The sequence below is a fragment of the Haemaphysalis longicornis genome, unplaced genomic scaffold, assembly GCF_048455015.1.
Source record: "Haemaphysalis longicornis isolate Haplotype H1 unplaced genomic scaffold, Haemaphysalis longicornis Haplotype H1 scaffold_3, whole genome shotgun sequence".
NCBI classification, from domain to species: domain Eukaryota; kingdom Metazoa; phylum Arthropoda; class Arachnida; order Ixodida; family Ixodidae; genus Haemaphysalis; species Haemaphysalis longicornis.
Window position 1 is genome coordinate 119096775 of NW_027526335.1, and position 12039 is coordinate 119108813.

Consider the following 12039-nt stretch of genomic DNA (forward strand, 5'->3'; position numbering starts at 1 on the left):
ATATATATATATATATATATATATATATATATATATATATATATATATATATACATATGTATATATATATATATAGAGAGAGAGAGAGAGAGAGAGAGACGAGAGAGAGAGAGAGTAAGGGTTAGCAGTCAAGAAAACCTCGCAAAGCAAACGGGGGAATGCGGTCGGTCATAGAAACAGATGAAGATGAATGGGCTCGTTGAATTCAGGCAGAAATAAAGGTTGGCAATGAAGAGTGCCTCGGAAAGCAAAGGTAAGAATGCAGTAGGTCACTGAAACAGGTGAAAAATATTGAAAGCCAGAAAAAAAGTGTCGAGAATCCCACCAGCCGGGCAACGGTTTCTTTGACCTACCGCATTCTCTCCTTTGCTTTCCGAGGTGTTTTTAGTAGCCAATACTTATTTCTCTCTCTCTCTCTCTCTCTCTCTCTCTCTCTATATATATATATATATATATATATATATATATATATATATATATATAACACTTTTCGTAATGGTAATGCGTGCTTGAGTTCCCGCTCTGTGCCAGGGTTGGTGGGCACCACACTTTCGGTATAAGAAAACTTAGTTCAGATTTTCTGCTGGTTCTAACCTACTATGTTTGCGATTCTCGAAAGCGAATAACGACTCATTGATAATAAGGGCCTGCTTTTCTTAAAGGATTGCTTTCCGGTGCGTATCAAAGGATTTTACGTCACCAACACTCCGGCAATTTTTAAGATACTCTTCTCCATTGCCAAGCCATTCCTGAAGACCAAGCTTCTGGAAAGGATAAGAAACCGTCCGACATATAATCTTCGTGAAGTAGTGCAAATATTGCAATTCTGTGAAACATTTGGTGGCGCACTGCGCTTGACGTGAATTTCCCGTAAGCGTCATAGACGAACCATGCCGCCTAGACGCACCCCTACTAGCGCCATGAATTGGTTCACTTGGAATACACTGTATTCTCTTTATGAACTGTTGAATAGGTGTCGGTGTTTCGTTTCAGTGTCATATGAGCCGATTCTTGGGTTAGCACGCTAATGGCTTGGGCTGCAGCCCCAGTGATTCTAATGTTTTTCACTTAAGACTTGCAAACATTTTGCTGAAACATTTTTTCGTATGTCAATTTCACGCATTTTGGTAAAAAAAAGAACATTTTGTTTTTATAAGCCGGTGGAACGTACCGACATAGTGGTTAATGATTTGATTCTTCTAATACGATGTGACGAGTGGGCTGTAGCGAGCGGACTTGGTTGGTGTGGTTGTTGCGGCTTCCTGCATTTATTTGGCAAGCGTAGACCCGACGAGAAGTGGGAGCGGCGTAAACATGCGACCACCCAGGCGTTCAGTCGTGTTCCATCTGTCGTCGCGTGGCACTGGTGACGCTGGCCAGGCACCGTCATGATATTGGGCGCTGACGGGGAGGATGGCGATGGTGTCACTACAGGGTGAAATAGGTTGCATCTGGCGGCCAGGTTTGTCAAATACTGGAAAGAATAAAATGTGCTGAAGAGGCAAAGACGAAGTATACACAAAGAAAACATACAGGCGCCTACTGCCAGCTGTTTATTCAAGAAAACCACGCTAACTTATACACAGGGCAAAGGTACAGATAAAATTCAATAATTCTGCAAGGGGTTAGCAGTTGCTGGCGGCTCACCGATAAAATAGTAACAGCAATTGACAGGTCTGCACACACGCTACCTTTGGCCTGTGTATAAGTAAGCCTGGTTTTCTTGAATAAACAGTTGGAAGTTGGTGCCTGTGTGCCTTCTTTGTGTCTACTTCGTCGTCGTCTCTTTAGCGCCCATTTTATTCTTCCAAGTAAGCGTGAACCAACTAGCTCAACAAGATTTATTAAGCTTTGGCAAATACGCGTCCTGTAAACTGACACTGAACATAGGATAGAAAAGCAAATGTGGGGCGTATCGCTTTCATTGATTGAACATACGACGGGTAGATCTCCACTTTGATTGTAACCTGTGACAATATACACCAAACTAGTTTGCAGTATTCGTCAACAAGAAACCTAGATGAACGATGAGTCTCCTGAACCGCCAGGTTCAAGGAAAGTAAAACGCTGCTGGTTTTAGTTTCCTGATTTTGTTAGAACAAATGCTGTGCCTTCATTAAACACAATTGGTGGTAATTTCATTTGGGTGTGCTTCCAATCACAGGAACATTTTGGAACTCAAATTTACATGTGACAAGTACAACTCATTGGACGGTATGTTGATCACTTAGCTATGCTGCAGCAGTGCAACGTTCCACGCCTTTTTTATGAATAGCGTGCTTACCTAGGAGGTGCCAAACTTGGAATGCAGTTTTTTGTTGCCAAAGGTTTCAAACATACAGGCTTTTAAAGATAATTTGGTCCGACAATACGGCCGAAACTCACAATAAAACCGCATATCCTAAACAACTTATGTATACAGTGCCCTAGATTGTTATGTATAAAACAGACGATTAGTCATGAAAAGCTGTATACAAAAGTTGGAACAACCTTTAAATACCGCTTTTAAATAACAATAACTTGTTAGCTTTCATTCTTACATACATGCTTAGATAAATATACCTAGTACAGGAATTAGGGCTAAATGGGTGGGTTTCGCACAAAGCCAACCGATACTCCTAAATCATTCTATCCTGGTATATGAGGAAGCCAAAAAACGGCCCATTCGTGAGGGAGGCAACGCTAGTTATACCGATTATATTAGCTATCCCCCTCTCATCTAGATTCTTCGTTAGCTTTTATACAGAGGTGAAGTTGTGAGTCCGCTTTACGTGCTCACGATATAGGTGGGCATTGCGCACACAATTTCAAGGTGCGTTTTCAAACCTTTAAACTTTTTCTCGGAACTTCACACACACCCCTTCTTATAAAGACAGCTGCCTTTGACCAAGATGCCTTTAAAGGGTCGTCCTCATGGCAAAAGATAAGTACCCAAGAATAGTGCTATGAAATCTCTTACACAAGCATACATAAAGTGTACGACTTCCTAGCAGATGACGCAGGACAATCACTTTACTGTTGTGCAGTGTTGTGGCAGGAATATTTGCTCCTGGTTCTCTGATGTTCTTATTTGCACTCATTGTTTATAGAGCTGGATCTACTTGACAGTTCCAAGACCTTCTAGAAAAATTTGCAGGCTGTTCAGATGGCCTAAGTGGTCAAGAAGAAAAAGACATAGCCCGGTGTCAAGGTATTTTTACGCAGTTTTATTCATTTTATATATAAAATGCTTACCTTATTAACAAACACAGCCAAAGGGAAACTTCAGGAATTGATTGCTTGAATGTAAGAAGTGATTTAACACTGTGTCACAATTTATTATTTATTTGCAGTTTCGTTTTTTCGATAATTTTGAGAAGATGCGGGGCCTTGTTCCGGAAGACATCATTCCTGAAGCCCATGGTGGTACTCAAGAGGCCTTTGACTACGACAAGATGGCGAAAGACCTAAAGCCTTGTGAAGAATTTTTGCGGAAAATCGATCTTCGCGGTTACCGCTGAGCTACATAACAAGCTGCGCAATTCATTTGTTGATCTGTTTGTAAAATAAATACACGGATAGCATCTCATTTCTTATTTCAGACATGGTAGAGTTGCTGAAATTTAATGCCACCAGTACTTCCTTGATGAGTGAGGGTTTTGAAATTGAAAGTATTCCCGGTAATACGTTCTTGACCACGCTACACGACGACATCGAGGTCTCTTGTCGAATGGCATGAACTTGGAGGACGCCCCTGCACTTTTCGTAGCAGCAGCATTGCACTGGCCAGTATCAGCTTTTCTCTACGTGCTGATATAAAACAAGAAATATGTACGGCGCAAAGGCGTTCTTCGGACTGCTGGAAAAACATTGGCGGTTCCACGTTGCGGTAAGAAACCTCTGTTTTACAAGTGCAGCGCATGGGTCAACCAAAACAAACGCAGTTAGATTATTATTCATCAAAATGAAGAAAAACATGTTGAGAACGCTTTTTATACTATTCGAAAACTTCTTTCTGGTTGCGTAAAAAGGCGTACTTGATTAATAATGTTAACACTCAAGCCAAGACTATTTGCTTGTGGGAATGGAAAAGCAGTAGATTATGTATCTAATATCCCATATACGGTAATAGCATAAACGTACTCTTCTACTTGTGTGATTACCATACTCGGTTGACTTGTGTAGATCTCAGTACGTGTTCTTAACAAACGTGTGCAAGCCGAAGCCAACAACGCATTTAGTAGGTTAAGTTTCAGTTATCTAGTGCGGGTGCGCGTTTCGCAGGTCCCGGGCTCTAATCCTAGTACCAAGTCTACCTCATGTGTTTCGTTTCTTTTGTCCCCTATGTTTGGTCAGTCCTTTTTTAAGCATCACTCGATAACGTACGCGTCAGGAACCTACGCCAGACGCCGAATTGGCAGGTAACGGGGTGCTTAATTCTTTCGGATTAACATATCAGTGTTCTAATATACCAATAGCATCATACCGCTCGAATAGCACCGTTCATTTGTGCAGCATTCAAAGCTACTTTTGCCAGTTGGATATCGATTTCATAATCTTGCAGGAGAATAAACTAATATTTCTTGCCAAGTAGAAATGATTGACACCATACTTTTCTGGGTGATAGGCAAGTACGATTATACAGATTCTCACTCCTTCCATCATTTTACAACTATAGTACGCCACTACTTATTTTGCACAACACGCTGTTGGGAAAATTGGTGCGTGTTCGTGAAAAAAATTAGAGCGCAACTAGGACAACGACAACAGAAAGATGACGGGACAACGTGATCAGTGCTTGTCCTGTCTTCTTTGATTTTTTGTTGGCCTAGTCGCGCTCTATTTTTTTCCCCTTGATTTAATTCTGCTGGTAGGATGGGACACCTCCCAATTGATTCGAACTATGTCGCTCCGAACGGACTGTTTCAAACCAAGCATACCCAGCTACATTGTGTTGCTAACTCGTCCGTGATCTTTAGGGATAAAAAACAAAATATTTGCAGCAACAGTTTAAACTCGGTAGGTTTTACGTGTAGCTAAATTAAGCGTGCGACTCTGCATTCCACAAATCGGCGACGTGCGCTTTCAAAAGAAATGCTTTCTCGCGTGCGCTGTACACAGGCGCACGGCGTGTCCTAATCCGGCAACCACCGGCGTTGCGATTTCTTGGCACGAGCTTCTGCATAAGTCTACATTGTATTTAAATTATCGCCAGAGTTCAAACAAACACCTCCTCTGACACGACATACATACCGATAAGACATATCCCGATTATAAGCTGGCAATATGCCTGACATGTGCGAGGAAATGAACATTGCAAAATATGCCGCCCCTATAGAGTATCGCCATGCCTGAAGGGGCAGTAAAGAGGGCTGGAACGTAGCCAGCATAGCCTTGACCCAAAGCTGCGACAACGCGAGACGATTTCTCAGTGCCTACCGGGGTATAAAATCATGCTGCGGGAGACGGAAGTTTGATGTAAGTCGGACTCAGAGCTTCTGAAATAACACGCGGACGGTATACTTGACCACTAGTAGAAGTGGAATGCGCTGGTGTACGGAATCGGAACAGAGGGTGCGGTGGCCGCTCCCGAAGATATTGACCAAGGTGCGATGCTCGCTAAAATGCTTAGTAAATTCTTGTTTAGAGAGCCACCGCGCATGAAAACTTGCCCGAGCTCACAGTTTCGCGAAAACTAATGATTCGTTTTGTATGGTAAACTTCCTTCTCTCTCACATACTTCCGATGCATTTGAAAACGTTGACATCGTTACAATCAATTCCATGTTAAACTGCAAGCTATGCACTTGTTATAGGTTAGGTGTAATCAGTAATCACGACACACTAACCAGGATTTCCAGTATAAAAGAGAACATTGAAGTCTACAAGACCCATAAACAAGAACCTTGGAACGTGAATAAATGCTGCACAAACTGCGGCACACAAATTCAACGATTTCAGGATTCAAGGATTTTATTAAACATTTTTCGGTGCCTACACATTGCACGTTGTTATTAGTACAGAAGGAGGTCCCAAAGTAAAACTGTCGGGGGGAGCTCCTGTTAACAAGTATTGGCTCACAAATGAGCCAATACTTGTTACATACAATGTTGAATGCTGTTTTCACTAGAAGACAAGTCACCGCTTCAACGTTTTCATTCGGAAAGTTGCATCATAAGGTCTGTAATCCCAGTGCATCGTTGTGTGATTTGTTTTCATTCTGTACCTGATCTTTCCAATTGTCTTGATTTGGACTCCCCTTGTGTTGCAATTCTTCTCGTCATTGCAAACTTTCTTCTGTTGGTGTAAGGTGGCCAGCGCTCTCTCCAGCTGTTTCAGCAGCCTTTTTTCTAAGTCTTCCTGCAACCGGTTGTGAAATAAGGTCAGTCCCATTCAATTTAAAAGCGGTCGTGTATTTTTCCCACTCGCTGCAAAGAACTCACGAAGTGACAAACTAAATCGTTGTAATATCGGAAATGGGGGTCGCTGCTATAACGAAACATTGGAAAACAAAAAATACAAATATGCAATAAACGTCAGTAAAAGGAAGTGACGAAATAAATAACATGCTTCTCGTACACCTCCGCCAAAGAGGCGAAGTCTTGGCTAAGAAATTCCGGGAAAGAACATTGGAAATGCGAATAAACATGTAGTAAAAATTACCCAAAAATATCACGCCGTGCGTTAACAAAAAATGCATCATTCGCGTAAATATCAAATTTTTTCCTCATAATAGCGCAAACGGAGATAATTGGTCGTAAAAACTTTTGAAAAATAAAAATAGAAAAAATGCAAAACTAAAAATTTTGCAGAAACTGAACATCATCAAAAGAGTATGTGTTGTGTACGGCTTCTTTAGAAAAGAAAGACTTCACAACAAAAGCGCGGCAAAGAAACTTCCGAAGAGGAAGAAAAATAACCAAAATGAGCCAACTTTGTGACGAGTGCATTAGCCGAAAAATGCATAATTGGGGGAACTAACGCATTATTTCCCTATAAAATATACGTTCGTCAACTAAAACTTCAATAATTTGAATTTGTGAAGTCTCATAAGAAGTCGATGTATAAAGAAGACCTTTAATTTGAACCCGAGCAGGCCCCGTCATGGATGATTCGAACAACGCGTTAGCACGCCGACGCCTTGGCTTTACAGAAACGGCCAAAGAAACGCACCCTGTGCTGCACACTAGACTGTATAGAACGGAGAAGGCAAAAAATGGTAAAACCAATCTAAATCCCAAATGGCGGACGTTGGAAGACACATTTCTCGCGAACTCTCTTGATGAGGACGCGATTAGAGTGGTGTGTGCGGTGGGCGAAAGGATGAGCGCATCGTATAGCAGGAGAAAATCACACATGCCGCTGCCCATGAAGGTAAGGAGGTCAAGGACAAAGCATAGTGCGGCCGTCAGCTCAGAAGTCACACGACCGGACCAAGTGCCACCCGTATTTTCTTCCGTTTTTTAAGAAGGCAAAGATGAGGCTATCCGCTACATTCATTTGTTAGCGGAAAAAGTGCTGACGGTCGTGTTTAATGAAAAAAGGCAGGCTGCAATCACGGGCTTTCTCGAGCACCAACGCCTTGACATGCCCTAGGGCTTCCCAGTTGAAGTGTACTGCTGTTATATTCACTTTTATTAGTGTGAACTTTCGTTTATTCGAGCAGGTAGAGTTCTCTTCCGGCTCGAAATAACGAGCTTTATAATGGCGTACATGAAAATATTTGTTCGAATGGAGTTGAGAAAAGACAACAAATTAACAGAGCGTCAAAGAACAAATTCAAAACAACAACAAAGAGCGCCCTAACTGACCGCTAGCGGAGCTGCTTCCCACCTGAAGCTGCAGCGGTGTTCTGTTTTCCACGAGGTGTAAAAAAGTTCTCATATTTTTGGAGCTAATTAACTACGCCGTAGTATTAGACGCGAGTCACTCTTGCATCGCTACGTCGCTGCTCGCCGCACTGTGCTTCCGTTTATCGCCTTAAAACAGGTCAAACATTCCTTCTCATTCTATTGGAGCTAAGGGCAGGTATTCGTAACCAGCGACAAGTGCCACTATTCTCCAGAAGATGCACCCGGAACATAATGCTGTTTGTCACTCACGCGCGAGAAACTGTTCAGGTGTTATTGTCCTCGTCTGTTCTTTGTGCTTACAGCAGCATAAAATTTTATTAGCAGTGTATTATACATAAATAAACGTTCTGACTGCTTACAGCCAGCTATATTGCCGAGATATAATGTGTGCTTTAGTTATACCGGACTGGATATATTCCTTCCCGCGTCGCGACGTATTTATTTTTTCGAATGTGTACAGTTGTGATTTTATGGCCGAAACAAATTGCAGAGAGACAGGTGGAAATGGAAGCTTCGGTATGTTTTGTGGCGCGCTAGAGAGGGCTCCAGGCAAGTAGACCGATATACTCCTCAGCAGCTTTCTAAAAAGATCTCACACATCTCTTTACAGTAGCACGGTGCTCAGCAAGCGGAACACAACAAACACGGCAACTTGTGAGGCGTGCAAGTACAGCACCCGAAAGCAGCATGAATGTTTTCCAATGGAGATGGACCTTTGATGAGTATAGGCTTTCGCAGCTAAGGTGCAGTCCAGATTACGCAACTGGACAGCTTCAGGTCTTAGCCCTTCTAGTTGACAGGCGCCCAAGAACGGGTACCCTCCTTCCCGTGTAGCTTTTCCTTCAAGCATATGTTGCATGCTGGGCATGTCACATGCAAAGTAAAACATCCCGGTATTGCATTGCTATGTATTTACTGTGCGTGTTAAAACTAATCATGAAGCAGCAGGACAATGCTTCACCTTTTCTTTGCAAACAAAGCCAAATATCCTGCTAGGTAATCCAGTGCGCTAAAGTGGGCCACGGCGGGTACTTTAACGTACTACACCCGGTGCTGAATTTTCTGTGCACATAGCAAGAGCCTCAACTGGAATGGCTGCAGTTCTTGCGCATGGAAGGTGTTTCGTATTCCGTTTCGCAATCGGCACTAAATGTTTCGAATTTTTTTTACTCAGCTCTTCCGTATTCTTTTTGTACTCCGTACTGAAAGCGTATACACTTCTGCTTCTACATACCTCGAAAATTTGATTCGGGACACTGAAATGATGTCAAGGCACCTTCAAGGACCCAATATGTGATGTTAAACGAGCCTTTAGTAAATTTTCTGCTCAGAAAAGAGCTGCTGTGCCGTCAGCTGGGGTTTTACGGCAGTTTAATTGGAGGAAGTTGCTGAATAGCCACTGAAATGGTTCACTGCTGAGATGTGATGTACTGCAGCACAGTGATATGCACTGTTACCGAATAATGGTGATAAAACAATATATTTAAGGGCTCATATTTTATGCTTGATACACGAAGTCGTTATCAAACGTGAACAACACATTCTTAAAAGATATACTTGCGTGCAGTAATTCAGCAGGTCATCCACGACACCTATTGTTGTCACTAATTTTGTTGTCACTAATGTTGCCTCGTGACTTTTATTATCGAGGGGCTTCCTTCAAAACTTTACTCTTTCCAGCCTTATGTCCTGGACGTAAGCAATATATTCGTCCGCAAGCCATGTAAGCTGATGGTGTTTACTTGTGACAAATGGCTGTTGCCTACATTTATAGCCGGATGGATGATATAAGACCTACCACCTTCAAACGGGTTTCAGGAAAATTGTGGTCGATCCGCAAAACCTTAATTGCAAAGTCCTTTGGTCAGCTTTCGTTTGCTACTGAAAGAACTGCTGGCTCTGAATGACGTAAGAATAAAAGTTTAGGATCTCACGGGGCACCTTTTTAGATGCGAAGCATCTCTTGCTCGGGGGATGTCCCGCGTCCCTGCCCCGTCCGCAGCGCCTCTGCTGATGATTGTGGCAGTATGGCCCTAGGGATTGGCCAACCAAAGAACCCATCACGAGGTAGCTTCGCGTTCAACCACCATCTTCATCTTCCCGTAGGGGAACCGCTGAAGAAGAAGGAGAAGAAGACAAAGCTGCGAAGAAGAGAGCGTGTACGTTGCTCTCAGCCAGTGCACCAACGTCAACAACCTCTACGCTTAGATGCGAAGCATCTCTTGCTCGGGGGCATGTCACTTGTCCGTGCCCCGTCCGCAGCGCCTCTGATGATGATTCTGGCAGGATACCCTAGGGATTGGCCAAAGACAGAATCCATCACGAGATAGCTTCGCATTCAACCACGGTCGTCATCTTCCCGTAGGGGAACCGCTGAAGAAGAAGAAGGAGAAGAAGACAAAGCTGCGAAAAGGAGGGCGTGTACGTTGCTCTCAGCCGTTGCACCAACGTCAACAACCTTTACCTCACCAAGGCTGACTGAGACTACCGATTCTACCACAGAGACGACAACATCGACAAGAACATGATGGATGAGTTTCGGCGCCTCGAGAACCACCGCCTACTCACCGTAACACAACAGTACTTGCGTGCCATTACCACGAGTGTGGACCCGGGCAAGGAATTCCCGCTGGCGCCACTAAACACCAGATCACTCAACATAACGGCAACACAATGGAACCACACGGAACCTTCCTGAAGCTTTGCATCCTCATGAGGGTTCCACACGGGAAGATGGTGCAATTTTTGTATATTATTGGTGTCACCATGCGATTTATTAGCGCTTGCCCTGCAGGATTTGAGCAACCGATATTTTGAACCTCATGCAGGACTTCATGAATGAACGGACCCGCCAGACAACTTCATTGCTAAAAGACGTGTTCTTAAGTTTTTATTGAAGTAGTTACAGTTTGATGAGCTCGACCGCCGCTCATAGTATCAGAGTTCCCGGATTAGTGAGGCACTCGACTTATCAAGCCACACGCAACCATATATTTTGCAACCACGTGCAGCTCAATTTACTCGTGGGCTCATAAACCTAACTGAAGTACACAAAAAAATTACATTGAATGCTGACCACACTACACCCCACCAGGAACACACTGTCACAGAAAAGAAAGAATTCAAGCTTCGCGTGAGATGACACACGTGAATGCAAGGACACTTCCTTCGCCGATAAGCAGCACACCCAGAACACGTCGTAGCCGGTCAGACTTCACCTTTTGCGTGTACGCGAGGCGAAACATCTGGCCGAAACCTAAGAGAGGAGGTTATGGAGTTACCGTGCCAGAGAGGTAAGATGAAAACACAAAAAGTACTCACTGCGTTAGCGGTCTGCTAGCATTCAATCTGAGCTTTCAAAAAGGGCCACGCGAGCCAATGAAATAGCATAATAGTGTTTGTTGGCGCCCGGGTTTGTTGTCGGCCTCTAACCGCAGAAATTAATCCCTGCGGCGTCGTACGGACAGTGCAAGAAAGCTTCCTTCCCTTTTTCATATATCTTGAGTTATTGTTTTAGGTTTGTTTTAAAGGGGTCCTGAAATACCTTCCGCCGATGCGTGGATGTACATGTAACCAAATAAAGCAATGTATTAGCAATCTCCTCCCGCAAGAATTTTGTTGAAGCGACGAGTATTAGCTGGGAAATCGTAAATCAAAAACCGCGCATTATCGTCGCGCCGCGTTTCCTCCTCCTTTCAACTTACTCTCCGCTGTTGACGGCGAGCGAGCCTTCCCTCCCATGATGCTGCGCTCCTCGGCGGTGACGTACTTCCGCCATTGCGCTGCTCACACAGCCGTCTGCTACGGGCAAGCTTTGTTGACACCATGAATTCCGCACTCCGCTCAAGGCTGGAAAAGCGAACGAAAAATCTGGCCCCATGTGTGCGGCGGCCTGGCCTTACCCTTTCGCGGTGTACGTTGCTGCAGAACTTTGCTATCGGCGGCGAACTCGCTGCCGCATGGGGAGGATCCTGCGCTCGCTCTCTTGGATGCACAGCGCACTGTTTATCCAAAAAGCACCGTATCAGATGTGGCCCCGCTGGTGCCGGGTCTTATTTTGTGGCGGTGGTAATTCCTGCCGGCGGCATGTGAAAAAGACATTTTGAACCGATACAGAACCCGTGCACAAAACGCCAGTTCAGCTTGGGGCGACGCGTGGTGGAGAGCGGCAACGTTGGCAAAACATGCTCCGCCACGGCTCTGAGCTT

General features: G+C 44.0%; 1 protein-coding gene across 1 annotated transcript in view; it reads left to right on the plus strand.

Moving 5' to 3' along the window:
- Positions 1 to 12039, plus strand: part of LOC144175400 (uncharacterized) — a 73502-nt gene that overhangs the window by 39736 nt on the left and 21727 nt on the right. Inside the window, exon 5 of the mRNA XM_077704482.1 lies at positions 663 to 806. Within this exon, the coding sequence (XP_077560608.1) occupies positions 663 to 806 (144 nt within the window). The remainder of the gene's footprint in view (positions 1 to 662; positions 807 to 12039) is intronic.